General features: G+C 35.4%; 1 protein-coding gene across 2 annotated transcripts in view; it reads left to right on the top strand.

Moving 5' to 3' along the window:
* Positions 1 to 20,414, top strand: part of SOAT1 (sterol O-acyltransferase 1) — a 31,877-nt gene extending 11,463 nt beyond the window's left edge. The window contains exons 3-16 of one of the 2 annotated variants that reach the window (XM_026703306.2): positions 2,863 to 2,921; positions 4,263 to 4,393; positions 4,487 to 4,546; positions 6,943 to 7,050; positions 7,644 to 7,926; positions 10,390 to 10,468; positions 11,239 to 11,320; positions 13,234 to 13,279; positions 14,487 to 14,616; positions 15,716 to 15,813; positions 16,943 to 17,041; positions 17,905 to 18,040; positions 18,553 to 18,698; positions 19,449 to 20,414. In XM_026703306.2, the coding sequence (XP_026559091.2) occupies positions 2,863 to 2,921; positions 4,263 to 4,393; positions 4,487 to 4,546; positions 6,943 to 7,050; positions 7,644 to 7,926; positions 10,390 to 10,468; positions 11,239 to 11,320; positions 13,234 to 13,279; positions 14,487 to 14,616; positions 15,716 to 15,813; positions 16,943 to 17,041; positions 17,905 to 18,040; positions 18,553 to 18,698; positions 19,449 to 19,508 (1,517 nt within the window). In that variant the 3' untranslated portion in view covers positions 19,509 to 20,414. The remainder of the gene's footprint in view (positions 1 to 2,862; positions 2,922 to 4,262; positions 4,394 to 4,486; positions 4,547 to 6,942; positions 7,051 to 7,643; positions 7,927 to 10,389; positions 10,469 to 11,238; positions 11,321 to 13,233; positions 13,280 to 14,486; positions 14,617 to 15,715; positions 15,814 to 16,942; positions 17,042 to 17,904; positions 18,041 to 18,552; positions 18,699 to 19,448) is intronic. The other variant, XM_026703310.2, reaches the window with a different exon arrangement.
* The last annotated feature ends 1,606 nt before the right edge of the window (positions 20,415 to 22,020 follow it).

The raw sequence follows: 22,020 nt of genomic DNA, 5'->3' as shown, positions 1-22,020 counted from the left end.
TCGGTGACTATTTCTTCTTGTTTCGGTAGAAAAGATGTTTCACTTCTGGATAGTGCTCCCAAGATTCCAGTTCACTGGAAAGGCTTGGCTTCTGTGTGTTCAGTTTCAACAGAGAAGATATGCTGTTCCTGATTTGTCTCAGTCAGTGTTCCCTTAGTGTTCTGCTTTCCTGCTCTTCCTAAGACCCATCCTATTTCACAGGTGTAGAACCAAGGCAGCGAAAAGCCATTTCATTGCTGAGGTTGAATTTGAACCCATGTGTTTCCCTGTATAAAATATGTTCTTCTTCAGCTCTTGGCTTCATGTTATCTGTACTAAATCTTGCAACCTCATAAAGTTTGCTTCAAGAGTGCTCCTACTGACAAGCATGTTTCAAGCTTTTCAAACAAAGGCCTTGTTACCAGAGGTCAATGCTCAGATAGACAGAGATTCATTAATCATGTGGGAGGAAGGTCACAGGTTTCTGGTAAGTGATGACTTCAGCAAAAGACTCTGTGTTCTAAAGTTTCTGGCTTAGTGATTCATTTCTGGTGGACCTTGAACAATTAGGCAGACCAAGTCCCTGTCTTTTTAAGTTTTTTCTTCTTTTAACACTGTCACTTTAACACAAAGTTACTTTGCAGTATTTCCTATCAGTACTGATACTAAGCAAGCTCTCATAAATCTGTGCAAACCTGATAAGCACTGATACTTTATCATAGTACATCTTTTCCTACCTCTCTTTCCTTCCCTATGCAGAGAAAGAATGAGGGAAAGAGTATGTGTAGTGAATAGAGTTTCCAGAGTAACTTTTTACCCTTTCAAATTCAACTACAACTTAAGTAATGGATGCATATATTTTCCTCTGTAATTGGGATATATAATAATATTCTAGATAATTTTACTGTCCCATTAACAATCAACAGTTACAAAGATTATATAGGCCTGAGTTATATAAGACTTGAGGCTGATTTCCTATCCTACTTTAATAAGAAATCTAACTGATCTCAGAGCTATTAAATGTGTTTCATGTGTTCTCCAAGTTTTGTCTGGAACTTCATCTGCTGAGAGTCTGTAGAGATTCTCAGTCATCCAGGTCATGGTTGTCCCAAAGCTGCTTTTTCAGGAGGCAACTGGATTTTCTTTTTTTTTCTTTTTTGTTTGAAGATGTTTCACTTCTCATCCAAGAAGCTTCTTCAGTTCACTTCTCATCCAAGAAGCCCAATATCCTGTCAGAAGTGAAGAAGCTTTTTGGATGAGAAGCAAAATGTCTTCAAAGAAAAAAAACAAGAAGGTCCAGTTGCCTCCTGAAAAAGCACCTTTGGGATATATCTGCTAACTTAAAAATAAACTTGCATGCTGGCAGGTCAAAATGTTTGCTAAGAGTCTTATTCCTGAAATCTGTAAAAATTACATAAATAATGGCATGGTTTTATGTTATATTTTGTAGTGGATATAATTTGGAGGACCTATTCAGGCTTTGTGGAATATAATAACATTAACGTGGCTTAATTTATAGTCATGAATTGTATTACAGCAGAGCTTTAGATCATCTGTGCCCTTTTCAGGATTGGTGCAATATAGAGACCTTGGAAAATATGAAAGAATTGCAAACGAACAACCATTTCCAAGGTTTGATATTCTATCACTTGTTTGTTTCCTAACATTCAAGATCATGTGAATAAATCACAAGAATAGTTAGAAGCTAGCTATTGAATGAGAACTACCATCTTCCTACATAGAAGCACAATTAGTTAAGCAAGCGGCTAGAAGTATTTATGTATGACGTGCTGACTTTGTTGGGAATTATTATGTTTTGAGAGTGGTAATATGATTTGTCTTTGAACTCTTACACGGAATATGGAAAAGTAATATCAGTTGTACTTAACATTTAATTCTGCAAGTGAAATATAAAAGATAAACATAGCTACCTTTTATTTAATCCATTCACCTGCCTTGTTCAGGATACAAACCTCAGGTATGTTGATTTGAAAACCAAAATATTCTATATCCTTGGCTGTTTTATAGGAATGGGATCTGGAACTATTTCATCACAACTAAAAAAATGAAATAGCCAGATTAATGGCTTTTTTTTATAAAGGATGTTCAGAAAAAAATGTTTCAATTGCAATTTCATTCTTGCTGAAGAATGTTCTTATGACATGCTTATGTCCAGCAGTATGGTGGGCTTTTGGGAACGAGATAAATATATTTTATACAGTTTTTGCAATAGCATGTTTTATGTGAGCAATAATTGAAGATTATTTTTTTAAAAGCCATTTTATTCATATTATGCTTTGAGAGACATTTGGAATTCATGAGAAAATGACCTCTTGGACATTGTTCTTATTGACATAATATAAATATATTTTATCTGTACTACTTGAACCTTTAAAAGTGGGATTTATATGCGTAAATATAAAAACAGTTAATTCCTGCCATATATAAAACCAGAACACCAGGGAGAAAATTGGGCTAAAATTCTGATTTTCGATATATATATATATATATATTTCTTTTTTATTAAGTGCCCTGGATAGTTCTTCAAAATTTTCTGTGCCAATTACCTTCAGTTCTTAAGTTTACAAATAGCTATTTTTCTATAATGTGTAAGTACTCCTTTGAGGCAGGGAACATTTTGACTTTGGAAGAATTATTTTTCTGATGGGTAAAAAAAAGAATAACATTGCTTGTACATGCTTATACGGGTGTGTCCATATATTTGGGGGGGACGACGACTCTAATTTCCTATATGGATTTTAACATAATATACTTTTATATATATATATTTTCCTGCATGGAATTTATATTTATGTTTTCAAGATATGTAGAAAAGTATGGCTACAGTTTGAAGCCAACAAAACATGATTTGTTTTTCTTTAGGTCGAATTGATGTTGATCTTGCAATAACAAGAAAGATGCGACTTTTAACAGAAGCAGAGGTAAATAAATGTCACCAACAAGCCTTTTACGGTTATATATATGGCTGTGCCTATCTATTTACAAGCAAGTTAGCCTGTTGTCAGATTTCCCAGTCTCACATTCCAAGATCTATTAACTGCAATTCTCAGAATTTCCATTGACATAAAATGGAACATAAAAATTGTGGGGACCTGGGGGAATTATGTTGCTACTAGAAACTGCTATACAGGTAGGTCTCGACTTACGACCACAATTGAGCCTAAAATTTATGTTGATAACTGAGACATTTGTTAAGTGTGTTTTGCTCCGTTTTTACAACTTTTCTTGTCATAGTTGATAAGTAAATCATCGCAGCTGTTAAGTTAGTAACTTGATTGATAAGTGAACCTGGCTCCCCCGTCGTCTTTGCTTGTCGGAAGGTCACAAGCTGATCACATGACCCTGGGACACTGCAACTGTCATAAATATGAAGCTGTTGCCAAGTGTCTGGATTTTAATCACATGGCCATGGGGATGCTTCAATAGTCATAAGTGAAAAATGATCATAAGTCTCTTTTTTTCAATGCCATTATAACTTTAAAGGATGAGTAAATGAACTGTTGTAAGTCAAGGACTAGCTGTATTAGAAAATGGCCACTTTTTAAATTGAAAAAAAAATGGCAATTTGACTTTTAGATTGGTTAAAAAAAAGTGGCTCTTGTTTTTATTGATTTAGGTGGAGAATTAGACCGCGGCAGTTGATCAAATGAAAAGCTTTAAAAAAAAAATATCTCTGCCTTTTGTGAACTTACTGAACTTGAAAGTTGTAATTCCTGGTTTGTTTGTTTTTGTCAGGTGACAAGCCAAAGTTAAACATTAATCTTTTCTCCTTTTGTTTTAGAATAAGGGCTGATTGTTGTTTTTCTTCTTTTGTTACAAAGTTATACTGCATTAAAATAAAATTGGTGTCATAGTTCTATAAGTGCATAAACATTCTAAAAGAAAGATTTTGATTGCTTTAGATCTTCTTAAATTCAAAGAGTTAAAAGATCAAAAGTCACTATAGTATAAACATCTGACTCCCCAGCAACAAACTTAGTTTATAAATTTTTGAATATATGTGTGAAATATTAAGTATGGAAGAGAACTAATTCTATACTAATGGTAGTTATATTCTAGAAGATCTCTCAACTAATAGTTTTCACTTATTTGAGAAATTGATTTCTCAAGAGCTCCTTCTGAATGTTTTCTCTCACAATTACAGTCATATAGTGTGGCTAGGAAAAATCCCTTATTGAGAATGTTTGAGCAAGCAGTTCTTTGGGTGAGATGTTGCTTTGTGATTTTTTTAAAATTCTATTCTTTCTCTCAAATTTTATCAGCAGTTGAAGCCAGCATTCATGAAGGGTGTGGAGAAACATTTTACTGAAGTTGTCAATAGTTTGATTGCAAATTCTGTGCTGCTGGAATCTTCCCCAGCTGCTTTTCCAGAAAAAGACAGTCTCAAAATCAAGTATGTTGGTTCTTCACTCAGTAGATTTGATTTCTTACTTGAATTCTTTACTTTTGTCTTTGTTTTAAATAGTATGTGTTCCTTTCCTCACAGGGGAACAAGAGCACCCCCAGAACATGGAAAAGTTTTTATTCCCAGAAAGTCTCTCTTGGAGTGAGTATCTTTAATGGAATTTGTATATTACAGTAGTACTGATGCTAAAGTTACTATTGCTTCAGTCCACTTTGGAAATGTGATTAAAGCACTCCAGTTTCTGTGTATAAGGGGATGTAAAGTCACGTCTCATTTTTATCATCTTTTTCATCATTTTTTTTCCATTATCCATCTTGACTGAAACTGGGCATTTGGTTAGCCACGGTGCACCTAGAGTTCCAGTCAGAGATGACCACACCTTATATTCACCCACCTTTCTCTTTTCTCCTTAAAGCTGGTCTTCTGATTAGAGTCTCTAGCCATGTGTATCACTCGGAAGTGACTCCTAGCAAATGACTAGATCAGGGATCCCCAAACTTGGCAACTTTAAGACTTGTGGATTTCAACTCCCAGAATTCCTCAGCCAGATAGATGCTCTGATAAAATTTATACCAACTAAATAAAGGATTCACAATTAGGGAGGAAATGTGTTGGCTAGACTCAAGAACATATTTTGTATAGGTCAGATTCTTTTAGTCCACTATTGTCACCCCTTGATAGGTAACAATTGTTCAGAGTCTTAGAAGCTGTTCCGCTATTTGATACTTTAAGGTGCAAATTAAATATAATTGATTAATGCAGCTTCCTGTTATATGTACAGGTAGTCTTTGATTTAACAATTATTCATTTAGTGACTATTCAAAGTTACAGTGGCAATGAAAAACATGACTAATGCCCATTTTTCACACTTATGAGTGTAGCACCATGGCTGTAGTCATGTAATCAAAATTTGGAAACTTAATGGTTGACATGTATTTATGACAGTTGCAATGCTCTGGGGATATGAGATAACTTTTTGCAAGCGAAGTTAATGGGGAAGTCAGATTCAATTTATTAATTATTAACTTAACAATTGCAGTGATTCACTTAACAACTCCAGTAAGAAAGGTCATAAAATGGGTCAAAACTCATTTAACAACTGTCTTGCTTAGCACAGAAATTTGGGTCTTAATTGTGGTCATAAGTCAAGGACTACCTGTAACTCAAGCTTTATATACAAGCTACAAAAATAGTAACATATGATAGTCTGTTCTCCATTTTCTCACCTCTTTTATTTCCAAGTTAAACTGTGGATAAACTATGCTTTAATTATTTCCTACCTTAGCTCAGAGGCCAGTTTAAAACATTTCAGGGTGTGAGGCTGATAGGTGTGCTGTAAGGTGCCAAATCTTGTATTATATTAAAAATAGTTACCTTTAAAAAATTGTTGAAACACACCTTTTGGCTTTCATTTTAGAGAAAAAACAAAGGACATTTGCTGAGCATGTTAATAAGAAAATATTTCTATTCCTTCTGGTCTTGAGAGATAAACGTTTCAGGGATATGTCCCTGCAGCACTCTATAAAAGTTCTTGTTATTATTCTGGAAGACAACATTGATTTCTCATCTTAAATCAGTTAAAGAACCAGAATATAGGAAAGCCTTTAGTTTTACAGGTGTTTCGTTCATTGGTTTCAATTTTGTTGAAACCTGGGCTTTTGAAGTCTTACCCTCCATTTTCTCTTTTAGATATTTATAATAAGTTGGTGGGGTGGGGGAGAGAAGGATGCTCCTTAAACTTTCTCATAGCGATTTATAATATATTTGCAATTACTCTTCAGTAATTAAAAAAAAACCAAAAACCAAAAAACCCCTATTTTTTTGTTGTCTTTGTATCCTTTGGAGGAAATTACAGTAGGTTTAATTGTTTTTATAAGTTTAGTTTCCTGACAATAATTATGAATCATATTAAGTATGAAACAGTATTAGTGGTTTCATGCTTCTCTATTGCATCCATTCAAAAACCATTATCTGAAGTACTTTCCTGATTTCTAGATTCCTTATTTAACAAAGAGGGGAAAAAATGAGAAACTAGAAATAAACTTTACAGTCTAGCTCATTAGGATGGCAAATTATATCCTGTGTTAAAAGTGATAGGATGGGATATGGCCCATATAATCTTGCACAGGCTGAAGACTTATGGGCAGAATAGATTACTCCCATGTTTCTTAACCATCACTGAGAAAGACATATCTATGGGTTTGTAGGTTAGTGAAGTCTGATTTAATTTGGTCTCTGGAGTGCAATCTACTTTGAAGGTTTGCTCAACTTTGAAATGTGAGCAATGTCTGGTAGGGAGTAGAGCGGGTAGCACTTACATATTCAGTCAGTCAGTCATTTAGTCATTCATTATTTGTGTGGCACTTTTTCACAAAATTTCTGAGTGCTTAACAATCATGAAAATTATGAGGGAAGGGAACCAACTAGAAATCTTGGACTTGCAATAATATTTGTAAAGATCATATTGACTAACGTTTTTCCCCTTTTTTCTAGAAATTTCCTAATTTTATTTTATCCCATTGAACTTCTTTTCATAGTGAGTTATTTGAAGTGAATCATATCCGGACCATCTACCACATGTTTATTGCTATCCTCGTTTTGTTCATCCTCAGCACACTTGTGGTGGACTACATTGATGAGGGAAGGTAAGAACATCTGAAAAACGTTAGCTGGAGGCAGGGTTGGTGCTGCATTTTGGCATTTGACACCTGGATCTCTAGTACCTCTTCTCTATTAATGAATAAAGTTTGGAGGGAGGAATGATTGACCCAACTCTTTTTTGTAGAGGAGGAAAGCTACAGAGAACCCCATGATTATATTTACAGGGATTGTTACAACAAAGGCACTTTGCCAAGGATATGTCCTTGCCAAGGTTTTGCAATCTATCTTTGAATTGTGTATATGTGGATGATACTATGTTGTTTGATATTTTATAGTAACCTTTCTCAGTATCTGCTAGATATGTTAGCTAGGGCTAATAGAAATTGTAAGCCAACATATCTGATCCACACTGAAGTAATGAACACTGCTTAACATTATTAGATGTTACATTATTAGATGCCTACTTATGGGTCTTGTATTTTTTTTAAAATAATCAGATGTAAAATTATTTTGTCGGTCTTGATCTTAGTAGCTCTTAATTCCTCTCCCCCACCCCCAATCACACCCCAAATATTATATTTTTACCTGGTGACTGAAGTTCCATTAACCTGTTTGTTTTCTTTGATATTTTTTGAAGGCTTGTGCTAGAATTTGATTTCCTCGTTTATTCTTTTGGCAAAATTTCTATCGTCATTCCAACTTGGCTTTGCATGTTCTCCTCCACGTTACTTGTGCCCTACGTCCTCTTTGTCCGCTGGGCCCAGGGGTTCCATAGCTCCTCCCACAAGATCATCCGTTCCACTTTATTTGGGACACTGTTTGTGATGTTCCAAACAGTTTGTCTTGGATTTGGACCAACTTACATTGTTTTGGTTTATGATCTACCACCAGCTTCTCGTTTTATAATTATACTTGAACAGGTGAGTTTCATTATTTGCAAAGTGGGTGTAAGGAACTGGAGTTGTAGGTTTTTAAATCTTAATAAAACATAAATATTTTTTTTCTGCAGAAATATGTAGATTATTTAAGAAAAACAAGTATACATTCTCCTTTTTTATGTGGGTGGAATGCTGTTTTTCATCTGTTTCAAAAGCTTTCTCCTTGATATGTAGATTATGACTTTACTAATCCTTCATTGTACTTCAGTGCATGTTCTTGTCAAAATCAGGGTAGTTTTAAACAACAAAGTTTAATCTCAGGAGGGGGAAGAGGGAAAGGAAAAGAAATTATAAAGGACAGAAACAGGACATAGAGAAACAGGGAAAATGTACAAGGATTAAGGGTATCAGCCTATTTAGAAGACACAGAGATAATGGGTGAAAACTTAATTGAAAGGGGGATTCTGTAAGGGTACATAAGATAGTATTGTTATATTAGAAATAGAAATGAACTTTGAAAATATGAAACAAGTGTGATTAAAATGATAGATAAATTACTCATTGTAATGCAATGGAATGTTTAAATAAAGAGAATGAGAGAATGAAATTAGGAAAGGAGGGGGACATTTTAATTATTATAAATGTGTTATAAAAATTTAAGTGAAGAGGAATATGAAAGAAACATGAAAAAATATGGAAGTATTATAAGTGTTCCTAGAAGTATGATACTGTATTGAAAAGAAATATTAAAGATGTCAAAGATTATAACTAACATTAATGATAGAGCTGAATTGGAATAGAATAAGTATTTTATTTATTATCATTATATATATATTTTCTCTTTAAGAATTTAGTGCGTATTTTAAGAATGTACCAAGCAGAATTCGACTGGAAGTTATGTGTTATGTTGAATGTTATAATTGTAAAGGCATAAACTGAAGTTTAAATAAGAGTTGAATGGATAAAAATTAAAAGACACAAAGGTGTCATATTCCAATTAGTAACTACAGGGAAAAATTTTGTTGAATGAGAAAAGAAAATACGAAATTGAAACAGGACAGACAAAAGTATAAATATAATGACTAGAAAGGTATTGAAACTTAGAAAAAGATACATAATTGAATTTAGAAAGGAATGAGATAATTAAAATCTTACTTTTAATTATCTCATTCCTTTCTAAATTCAATTATGTATCTTACAGAATGCATTATGCAATTATGCAGCTTACAGAATATAAAACCCCATATAAAAACAATAAAACCAATAAAAGAAGAGTCATATAATAAATTAATATACTAAAATAACCCCCCTGCCCCAGCAACAACACCTTACCCAAGCCATTTAATGGGCTCCATTCCACTCTGGGTTCTCCAGGCCTGCTGGCAGAACCAGGTCTTCAGCGCTTTTCAGAAGAGTGCTAGAGTGAGGGCCATTCTAATCTCTGTGGGGATGATGTTCCAGAGAGGAGGGCCCACCCCAGAGAAGGCCCTTCTTCTGGGTCCCACCAGGTGTATCTCCTTAGGGGATGGGATCTGCAACATTCCCTGCCTCCCTGCTCTGATGGGTTGGGTAGATAAGACTGGCCAGAGACAGTCCCTCAGATAACCTGGCCCCAAGCCATGAAGGGCTTTAAAGGTGACAACCAGCACCTTTACAAATTTGATCCGTTCTTAGGAGTAATGCTAGTTTGAAAATGAGGACTGACCAGGGGTGGGATCCGACAGGGTTAACTACCAGTTCGGTGATTTACGAGGTTCGGTGATTTACGATGTGCTTCCCTGCACGCTGCCCGTGTGCCTGTAAATCGTCATCAGCACTCTGTGTGCAGAAAAGCAGCCTTTGCGAAAGCACTTTTTTCCTGCTTTTTTAACTGCAGCTGTGCCTTGTATGGCAGCTGAAGTTGAAAAAGCAGGAAATAAAGGTCAGGTAAGAGCCTGTGCAGGCAGGTGGGCAAAAACACCAGCAGACATAGAACGGGTTCTATGTCTGCTGCTCTTCAGAGCTACTGGTTCTACAGAGGTGGACAAAACCGTTAGAAACCCCCACCGCTGGGACTGACAATCTTATTAGGGTAGAAGGAAGAGAAGACACAGTCTGGATTTTTCCCACTGTCATTCCATTTCAATACAGTAACTATACTTAGTTTTGGAAAGAATGATACATTCAAGATAGGAAGGTTATCCTGATGTATGTCAAGCATTTGGAATGTATTTATATGTATGATGAATTTACTAAGTAACCAAAGCAGCCAAAAAAGTTCTCTTTTGTGGAAAGACAAAAATATGTTGAATTTACACTCTTGGACAGATAGCATCTTTTTGTGAGCTGGCCCTTTCTTGATATAATGGAAAAACTTTTCAAGATTTTTCCTTGTGATCATGGCTTAATACTATGTTTAAAAATAGAAAATTTTGATATATAGTATATATTTTTCTTGCATATTTGCCCTTTTCCTTCCATTTTTTTATCATTTTAAATGAATCTTACCTGTCTTTTTATTTATAGGTACGTTTTGTGATGAAAGCTCACTCTTTTGTCAGGGAGAATGTTCCCCGAATAATCTCTGCTACTCCTCAAAAGTCAAGTGAGTAATTGTCCCTTTTGCTAATTCCATATAGGTAATCTTGAACTTGAAACTACTCATTTAGTGACTACAAAGTTACAATGGCGTTGAAAAAAGCGACTCAAAACCAGTCCTCGCATTTACAACCGACACAGCATACCCAAAATGATCAAAATTCGGGTGCTTGGCAACCACCATATTGCTATGACGGTTACAATATCCCGGGGTCATTGTCATCACTATGTGCAAACTTTCCAATAGGTTTCTGATAAGCAAAGTCAATGGATTCGCTGAATGACTGCATGATACACTTAACAACAGTAGTAATTGACTTAACCATAGCAAAAAAATCATAAAACCAGATAGTACTCATTTTACCACCACCTTGCTTAGCAATGAAATTCTGATCCCAATTGTGGTCATAAGTCAAGGACTACTGGTACCAGGTGTCAGGGACAAAACCTTCTTGTCCTTTTTGCTGTCCTAGGAGTAGCACTCTATCAGATGGGACTGGTTCACAGGCCAGTATTTCTCCACCTCAACAAATGTAAGCTGTATAGACTTCAACTCCCCGAATTCTGGGAATTAAAGTCTATACAGCTGAATTTGAGAAACACTGATATAGGACTTGTCGAGACAGGCACAACTGGTATGAACTCTTTATCTTACAAGAAGCATCATTGTACTCAGAATTAATAAGAGCCAGGAACAAGATGGAAAAACTGAGTTTATTTTTGTGTGTATGTTATATGTTCTAGTACCAAACTACTCTTCTGTTTTTTTCCCTCCAGATTCTTTTCATCTTCCTAAAGTTTCCCAATATCTGTATTTTCTTTTTGCTCCCACTCTTATTTACAGAGATGAATATCCCAGGTAATGAATAACTTTGCATATGGTAATTTCAATTCTGTTATGAAGGGATAGATATTATATAGAGGAGCCTCTATGGCGCAGTGGTTAGAGTGCAGTACTGCAAGCTACTTCTGTTGCAGCCAGCTGCCTATTATTTGGCAGGCTCAAGTTTGACTCAGCCTTCCATCCTTCCGAGGTGGGTAAAATGAGGACCCAAATTGTTGGGGGTAATATGCTGACTCTGTAAACCGCTTAGAAAGGGCTGTAAAGCACTATAAAGCGGTATATAAGTCTAAGTATTATTGCTATTGCTATAAGCATTTGCTTGTAGTATTGGTAATATTTAGCCAAGATGCAGCTAGAGAGCCAGTTTGGTCTAGGGATTACAGCACCAGCCTAGAAAGCAGGAGATCAGGAGTTCTAGTCCCACCTAAGCCATGAAAGCCAGCTGGATGACTTTCAGCCATTCACTCCTGACCAGTGCAACTCCCCTCACAGGGTTCTTGTGGAGAAAACAGGAGGAGGAAGGTGTGTGGGATATGTTTCGCTGCTTTGAGTTATTTGTAAAAAAAATGAAAGCAGGACACAAATAAATAAAAAAAACTAGCCTGTTGATTTTTTTTCTTTAGATGTAATTTTTACTAAGAATTTTAATTGCAGTAATAAAAACTAATATAAGCTAAACCTACAGAAAGAGAATAATATGAAGAAAAAGTACAAGAAAAAAAGAAAAATGGGATAAGAAAATATGTAAAGAACTGACTTTCAAACCACCACAACTATCAACAAATTTAGAAACCCCTCACCCACTACAAAGTTACAAACAGATACCGCTTTATCCCATGTCCCATCCCCTATCTATAAACAAATTTATAAAACATCAACTTTTTAATTCCAATGTCCGTAAAAAGTCGTTAAAGGGTTGCCACAACTTTGCAAATAAAGATGTTACTTTAAATTTAATCAAATAAACCAACTTTATGTTCTTTTTGCTTATAACAATCTTAGTCTTTAATTCTATGAAATATTGTTTAGGATTTGAATTCTCTTCACTTGTTTATCCCATTGTATATTAAAGAGTTGCAGACTATCAAATGTACTCATGACCGGAATGGAGCCTGCCCATTACAGTTACAAGTGGTGATGGTCATTAAGTGAAGTGACCATGTGATCACCTCACTTAATGACCACCATCCCTGCTCTCTCTGATGCAATCATTAAGCAGAGAATGAAGTTCTTTAGGGGGTGGGGGAAGCCTTGGGACACTTAGCAACAGGCTCTGGACTGCTTGCCCCAGACCTCCCAGGACCTTCCCCACCCCCTGGGTTACCCCATGTGGTGCTTCCCTCCCCACAGGCTTGGGGCCTGCTTTCATCCTCATGGGTATCTACAGGCCTTGGGCTAAGCGACTGGTTGTAGACTACCTTAAATATTTTTATCATAACTTTTGAGTTAAATACATTGTGCAACCTCATTAGCAAGCATACTTTTTATCAGCAAAGCAAAATTGCTCCACATTTCCTTTGTTTAACCCGTGCTTTCAGTTACCAAAAAAGATGTTAAACTTTGATTACTAATAGGTTATATGAAGCCTTCAGATCTTTTTTTTCATATTCTTCTGCTATATATTTCTACCAGCATTGTTTATTCATTTAATTACTTTTTTAAAAAAATCAAAGTATAACAATATCAATAATGACTTATCGGATTCAGAATAAAACATGCAGTGTTTTGATGAACAATATCATACCTATCAAATTTATCTTCATTATATCATTGAAATATTGTGATATATTCTTATGTTGCCATTGAATTTATATTGAGTTTGCTATATCAATATCTAGGTAGTGCACTTAATTATACTTGCTAAAAAATGACATGGAATAATACCAAACCATTTGAGAACTGAAAATGTGATATCACATTCTTTTCAGAACACCTACAATAAGATGGAGCTATCTGGCTACCAAGATTGCACAGGTTAGTGACTTTCCTGTACCTGACATTTACCTGATGGAAAACAGTCCTTGGACCTAAAAGCACTTATTAGCTGTCTTGCCTGTGTATATCTATATCACTTTATTTTCCCTTGTTATAAATCAGAGCCTGTTTTGCTGCCTACTAAATCTGTGGTTTCTCTCAAGTACATCAAATTGTGTATTACAAGCCCAACATAAGATGCTGGCTTAGTCTAGCCTCCCATGATCTGGTGCCTTCCATGATTTGGTGCCCTCTAGATATGTTGAAATTAAAGCCAGAATTGGAACATCTGTATTACTTTGAAATTGGTTCAGATTCTTCATTGAACAGTTTCTGAATCTTATTTCCAGAACCAGTTCTTCAGCATTCATTTTCAGAGTCCTCAGAAACTATAGAAATAGTACTAGAAAATGTTTAGAACCATCTTTGTTTTCAAAGCAACTATTTCTTTTGTGTTTGCTTCATTTCTTGAGTATGCTATATATTCAGTCAAGATCCTGAGAAAATGCACATAGTAATACTAATAAAGAACTGGGGATCCATAGCTATTTTCCTGTGGCAAAGCTGAGGCATTTTAAAATAGAACATCGCCCCACTCCCATCCGTTCCGGCAATTTTGCTAGTCATATGTGGGAAGGGCCCCCTTAATAAGTAGACTTTCCTTCCTTTCCCATTTCTGTTTTTTTCTTTCTTTAATCAATCCCCTTGGTTATTAACTCCTGTGGCAACTAAAATCATAGACAGTAACTCACTGTTGAGTCCACACCACCATTTGTTCATATGGGTCCAGACCACTAACATACATAAGGAAGGGTGATCAGAGGCATTCTTCCACTTTTTTCTTTTGCCTACTGAGAACGCTGAAGCTCCACCAGAGGCAACTTACAGGAAGCCTCCAGAATATGGAATTGTAGCCTAAGGCAACTGGAGAGGCTTAGGTTCTGTAAGACTATTGTGGAGGGATTTAAACAAGTCAGCAAAAGAAAAGCTTTAAAAGAAGCTCTAAAAGAAACAATTTTCTTTACTTATACAAGTATATTTTCTACCATTCTGCCTATATCTAGAACAATTAGATTCTAAGCAGCAGTAAAATAAATGAAGGCCACTTGAGGGAGATTGGATGGTCAACTTTTTTTTTAAATTTTCCCTATGATTCCTTCAAAATTTCTCTGATTGTCAAATGATTTTGGTTTTCCCTCTTGTGTAGATTCTTGGTTCATTTTTCTATGCTTACTACATATTTGTAAGACTCTGTATCCCGACATATCGGAATTATAGCTTGGAACACTTCAGTCTACGAGGACTAGTTCTTTGCATCTTCAACTCTATTCTTCCAGGTGAGCTCCTGTTAATCAGCCTGTGGGTTTTTCCTTCAAAGCTTTTGAATGCAATGCAAATATGGTATGTTAGATATGTGTTAGCAAATGACCTCTTTAGGATTCTAGGAAATAAGAGAAGACAAGCATTACTTCTTTTACAGGCATTTTGTACCAGAAGAACATTAGTCATGGGCAGCCCTATATTTTTCTAAAATAATGTGAATACAAATAAGCTTCTACATTTTTTTTGCTGCTATCGTTTTCCTGCTTCTGGATATAGCATATCATGGTGCATCAACTTCTGCACCATTTTGTGCAGCAATTGGTGGCCAGAGATTTTGCATTGAGTGAACCTCTATTTGAAATTGTATTTCGATTATATTTCTTTCCCAGAAGCATTTTGCAGTATTCCTTTTTTCACATTTCACAATCTTTCATTCTTTCTCCTGCTTTTATACTGACTTCTTCCTATAACAGCTTCCTTCTTAACACTTTTTTCTATCTCCTAATTGTTTCTGAGTTACTGTAAACTCCATTCTTGCTGTTTTTCTAAAAAAAATTCCCCTGTTTCAAAGATTCCCAGCCACTATATTTCCTTCTGCTTGGTCTATAGACACACCTACGTATATGGTGGTGATATTGGATGATTATGCAGAGGAGGTGGTCGTCACCATGGCTAGAAAATATAACAACTCTGAATTGACCAGTAAGTGGTCTACTTGCCACTTGTCGAAGTGAACAATCTTCAAAGTAGATGTTTTAAAAATATAAAACATTTCCTTTTTTCTTATTGTTTAACTTTGTTCCAAGCACCTAGTGGTCAACTTGTTCTGCCTGTTTCCTTTTCATCCTTTCTTCCATTTTGCACATTACAGTCTTGCCCTCAATCCCACTTTTCAAACATGCATTGATGCTGAGATGCTCTTGAAATCTATTCACTCAAATGCTGCCCCAGAAGGTAACTTCTTAAAAGTAATCCTTAAAAATGACAGACCATACTTGTTGTTTTCATAGGTATCATTGGGATATTTAGAACACTGAACAGGCTGAAGGTGAAGCCTGTTTTTTTAACTTTAAGTTAAAATTAACTTGCTTTTTTTCTTTAATGCTTATGTAGGTGTATTGATTTTGTTCCTGACCTTCTTTGCATTCCTTCATTGCTGGCTTAATGCTTTTGCTGAGGTGCTCCGCTTCGCCGACAGAATGTTTTATCAGGTAATTGAGGCCCAAAATGCATAGTCTTGCCAGCCTTTTCTGAAGGATTTCCTACAACTGTACAGTTGTACAACTGCAGCAAATTTAGCAAGGGGCAAGAAAGGAACGTGGCCATTAAAAAAAAATGTACTGGTGCTACATATACATATGCACAAGTATGCACATGCATGTTATGCACTGAGTTTCATTCATTCATTCATTTAAACTGATTAATTGACTGACGGAGAGACAAACATAATCGCCATGTGTGCATTAGACTGTCTGTTTTTGTGAACTAAATCAACTATGTTGGTAGTTTGGCATGGCTTTATCCAGGAAGAAAAATGCTTTGTTAGTCTTGGCAATTGCTGAAGTCTTTGAATGGCAGATAATCTTACAGAAGCTTGTCCTGAATCTGCTATGTTTTCTTTAAGCTTGTAACAGTTTCTTGTGTGGCCTAAAAAACAATGATAAAAATAGTTTTTGAGCCATACCAAATTTACTTTATTATGTTTTCCCTAAAGATATAATATTCTTCTAGGGGACAAGCCCTAAAGAATCTGGTGAGATCTTTTGAAATATGAGTTCCTTATACTGCATGAGTTTTGTGGGGTCTTCCATATGTTTTGGGATCACATACCGTCTTATTCCTGTTCACTGACTATTCCAACAAAATCTGATGGGTCATTTAGTCCAACCGTTCTGGGAACATTAAGTTGAATGCTTCCATTCTAAAGTGTTTCAATAGGTTAAGAAATGCAAGTTGCAACTTTTTTTCTTTTCTTTTTCTTTTTTCCTTCTTTGAGCTAGCCTTAATTTCCTGTTGACTGCCTGGATTAGTCCCTGCAGCGTTCTTGGCAAGGAACTTTTGGAAGAGCTTTGCCTTTGATTTCTTCCTTCAACTGAGAGACCGACTGGCCCAAGATAACCCAGCTGGCTTTGTGCCTAGGGTGGGATTAGAACTTACAGGTTCCTAGTTTTTGGCTTAGTGCCTTAGCCACTAAACTGGTGTAAAGTTGCAGCCTCACTCAATTTAGAGATCTGAGATTATATTTTAGGTGCTGTTCAAATATTTGAGAAGCAGCAGATCCTTGACATAATGGTCCTCAATTCTGAAGTTCATTCTCTCTTCTTTTTTACACCTTTTTAGGACTGGTGGAATTCTACATCTTTTTCAAACTATTACCGAACCTGGAATATCGTGGTACATGATTGGCTGTATTACTATGCCTACAGGGATTTCCTTTGGGTAAGCAGCAAACTTATAAGTAATTTACTAATTATGTTGATGCCAATTCTTAGTAACCACTTTAGGTAGATTTTCTCCAAGATATTCTATCCCTGGGATTTTCTTTTTTTTCTTTCTTTTTTTTAAAATATTGTTTTTATTTTGAACACAAATAATGCAAACATAATACATATAAATCTAAAAACAAAAAAGAGGAAAAATATACAAAAATTACAGTGCACCCACCCATCCACAGAGACCATTTTTCCCCCTTATATTTCTGGGATTTTCTTGATAAAATACAGAAGCGGTTTGCTTCCTTCTGATAGACTGAAATGATGGTTTTGCTATTGTCTCTGAAGCGATTGCCTACTCCAGGCTTCTTCCTATATCACTTCTGCCCAATATAGGTGCCTACTTGCTTTAGCTGGCAGCTGGGATGATAGTCATGCTTTGGGTGACTCTGCTGGCAGTATGTAGTCTTGGTAGTCATTCCCAGTATTCCTCACTCATCACTCCACAGGAACACTCCCTGCCATAAGGAGGCAGTACACCTGTACATTTCGAATTTAATCATTTTCTTCTTCTGCGTTCTTATTTGATAGGCACATATATTTAAGTTAGGTATAAAAATTAATGGGAACTTTCTCTTCAGAGAAATATCATGTATGTATTTATTTGTGCTATGTTTACACCACTATTTCTTCTAAAGGAGCCCATATTGGTATACCTCCTGATAGAAAATGAATATGAAAAAAATATATCTGCTTTTATAAATTTCCGTACAAAGTGCTAATAGGAAGTTTTGGATGATTTCCAGAAGCTGCACAAATATATTTTTAAAACATTGGACATTGTTTCTCTTGTTTGTCTGTCAACCACAGTTCTTTGGGAAAAAATTCAAAGCAGTTGCTATGCTGTCAGTTTTCATGGTTTCTGCTGCAGTACATGAATATGTCTTGGCCATTTGCTTGGGTTACCTATATCCAGTCATGTTCTCCATGTTCCTGTGTTTTGGAAGTAAGTATTAAATATATCCTTCAGCAGTATAGCAAAATGTTGAAAAAAACTTAATTTGAATAATAAATGGCTAATTTGCAAAATGTAATATGGTGAGGTTCCAGATGGCTACATTTGTAAACTCTGATCCAGAAGTCATCTCTGATCTCAGATCACATTCCTTCTTTTTTGAAGTGAGGGCGGAGTTGCTTGGTGGGAATATTTTAGAGTACTTATTGGAGAACTGATGGAGTGAGCAAAGCCAGTCCCTGATTTGCTGGGGAACATTGTGAGAGTAGAAGGGCAAAACTAAAAACAGAGTGAAAGGTTCTCTCTTCCTCCTCTTAACAGCTGTGCGTTCTGCCTTTAATTTTCCCATATTGGAATATAAAATTCAAATTACATTGTTAATTTTGACAGACTAGCATTGTAAAGAATTAAACATGTTTTATCATTGCAACAATGTTCTAGTGCATTTGGATCTAGAGGGGGGACTGGGGTTTACAATCTAAATGGCTGTTTCCTTCCTTCAGTGGTTTTCAACTTCATTCTCCATGACCAGCGGAAAAACCCCATTTTTAACATCATCATGTGGGCGGCCCTCTTCCTTGGCCATGGTGTCCTTATTTGCCTTTATGGGCAGGAGTTATATGCACGTCAGTATTGTCCCAAGGAAAATGTGAGTAATCTGTTTGTAATAAAAATAGGTTCAGTTACGATTCAGAGCCATGAATTTAGAGACAAGAATTACAAAAAATTATATATGCATTATGAATTTCTCAGCTGGCATTCCAGCTCTAGAAAAATTAAGACCATGCATTCTTGGGAGGTAGAGCAGGAAAGTAGCAAGGAACCACATGCGTATGGAAGTTAGTAATTTCTTCATTCTATTAACTTCTTAGACTCTTCACTAGCTTTAGGTTCCACTCAGTATATTAGGATTTTCACCATCTGTTGTGGTATGCTGTGCCAGAGTACATCTCATAAGTGCATGTACACAATGAGACTGTGAGTGAGTAAAATGTCATTGTATAATCCCCAAGTCTGGTACCTGGACTGTAGAAGTTTGTAAAAGCCTCTAGACCCAGATAGATTTGCTGCTTTATAAGTTTACTGCTGTTCAATCTCAGATAGTGGAGCAGTTTCAAAACAGAGGGTTTGGATCTGAATTTGGATCTGAGGGAGAACTATTTGGAAGTGATGGCAATTTTGATTTCTCCTCCAAAAAGTCTGGAGAGTTTTATGAGCAAGGAGAGTCTTGTAGATTTATGAAAATCCTAGGGTTCTCTATAAATTCTTTGCATTCCCTGGTTACCAAATGAAAATATATCTGGGTTATTGTATGAGTAAATGTTGTATGGTGCTAGACAAAGGCAAAGTATTCTATACTTTTTGCCTAACATTACTGTTCCTCTTGTGTATTTTCTAGCCAACTTTTCTGGATTATGTGAAACCACGTTCCTGGTCTTGCCCTCCTCTTAAGATATGAAGACCTCTGGGAGTTGTCTTTAGAACCAATATCAGAAGATGCTCTTTAGTCAAACAATAACAAATTGCGTCCAATGATATAAATGAGTTAGCCTTTTTTTTAAAAAGGAAATTGTATGTATTTCTGGAAAATGATGGCATTTTGGCACCCAAGGCAGCTAAACTTGTAGAAAGCCCAATAGATTATTCTCATTCCTAGCTATTCCAATATGAGCCATTTCCATGCTGGTTATGAAATCTGCAAAAAGGTTAGTGAAGAGATTTCTAGTTAAGTTTTGCCTATTGCAAATAGTTCTCTTGTGTAGTATTTCATTTACCCATTGTTTCCTTAAAAAGTAGTATTGTGTGATCTGGATAATAGTGACTATTTGCATAGGTCTTCTGTCAGAATCACTTGAAATGGGACATTTGAACAGTATTTGTACTACAGAACGAATGCTACTTTTGTCCAGAACCTGAGAAAAAAACAGATATGTCTATCAACACTGGGCTTAGGGAAAAAATAAAGAACAGTTAAGGTACATTTACAATTTATTTTATTTCTTAAACCATACCATAAAGGATTGCTGAAATATCTTACTGAGAACCCTCTTTGGTGATGATTCAAATATATCCCTCCCTTGTAAGTGAATGTATTAATGCCTGGTTTACTTCACCTGCCACAAGTGGGCTTTTCCTATAATAGTAATAATATAAATATGTCATTTCAACGGATGCAGCCATGCAAGGGATGATAGTAAAAGTTATAATTTGGCCAAGGGTAAATAAAAGTTGGGCATGATCCAATACTGCTTTGAAGGGTAAAATTATTGCCTGTATGAATAATGTATTGTGAAAAATATGTCTAATGTTTTGCTTTGACATCCTTCAGTATTTTTCTGTTAAATTAAAGAAAGCCCAGTGTAATTGACTATACTGTCTAGTATTTCCTTTGATGCTTAGTTTCTTGATAATCTGACAACACAGAGTGGGCATTTACTACCAGGTTCATTTAGTTTTTAGTTTTTGAACTGTTAACATTGTAGGCTTATAGCAAAGTTATCAGGGATAGCCTTGTGGGTTCCATTAACATTCAGACTAGGACCAGTTTTTGCAATAATGATGTGTTCTACTGAAGATCACAGAATTTTAAAAAAAGTGTATTTAAAACTTTCTTTCTCTTTAGTTTAAGACCAATTTAAATATGATATTATTAACCCAGTTAACAAGTGTATAAAACTATTTTCTTAAAAAAGGGGTTGCCATGAAAGGTAGGTTTTATATAACTTTCTCTTCCTTGTTATGATCCCAGTTTGAAGAATTTGGAAGGGAAGCTCTTTGGAAGGGAACTGCAATCATAGGCAGTTTTCCCCTCTATCAGTAAAAGTTATTGCAGCCAGCAGATATAGTTTTATGCATTAGATTCCTGTGAATCATGAATGCATTAGATTCCTGTCTTTCTCAACTATGAGCATAATATCTTTATAATATCTTTTTTTACAAACATCATTAATATGTGGTCATATGCCCATTATTTTGGTGGTCATATGCCCATTATTTTTACATTCTTTATTAATTATCACTGCAGTGATACAGAACATAATTAGTACTGAAGAACTGAGAAAAGCTCTGACTTGGAAAGCTTCAGTGTTCCAGTTAAAATAGCAGTTTGCTCAGTAAGATTCATTTGAAAGTGATGAGATAATGAGAAAATTAAATAATAAAATAAAATAAAAATAAAAATGAGGGAAAAGAGGTAATAATGAGATGATTAGGTATGGAACACCCTGAGACATATTTTTTGCAAATGTGACACATAATCACTATATTGGTAGCTGACAGTTAATACCCTACAGGACTGATATATAGCCAGTAAATATTAGAGAACTCTGTTTCACTAGTCAGTGTGAACTATTCACAAGGCATTGGGGCTGTGACTCAAGTAAATAAAGTTGGAGATGGGGAATATACAGACTGTATTTTCCCCATGTCTTGCCTTAATTGATTCATGGTTCTCTAGTGCATTATAGATGCTAATTATTCTCTTGTTTTGTCTAATTTTGTCAACCTCAATTCATACTGTACTTGTTTTCTGTAGTATAACTTTAATTACTTAAGTGATTTAATCTAACCACAGAACACGAGAGTCAACTGTTTTTCAGGATAAAAGCAACTTCATAGTATTAAAAGGGCAACTGGAAGATATTCATTGTGCAAAAATATTTTAAATACCCTTTATTTTCTGAAAATCAACAGACCCGTTCCAGTGCTCTGTTTAAAAAAAGTCTGAGATGACAAACTGAAAGGAACCTTGGAAGATTTTATATAAGATTTACTTGACTGATATAAATTAAACCATTTAAATTATGTCATTTTAATAGAACTAGTTTCACACTGTAAGTTTTCACACTGAAACCAGTTTTTCCTAAAAAAATATTGTATATATTTAAGAATTGCTGGCATGGAATGCTTGTATTTATATTTGATAATTATGTTACTGTCAAATCAAATGACATTTACAGAAAGAATATTGA

Source organism: Pseudonaja textilis, chromosome 3 (genome assembly GCF_049901715.1).
Source record: "Pseudonaja textilis isolate UNSWEBS1 chromosome 3, rPseTex1.2, whole genome shotgun sequence".
Taxonomy (NCBI): Eukaryota; Metazoa; Chordata; class Lepidosauria; order Squamata; family Elapidae; genus Pseudonaja; species Pseudonaja textilis.
The sequence above is the reverse complement of the archived record's forward strand: the minus strand, read 5'-3'. Positions and strand labels throughout refer to the sequence as shown.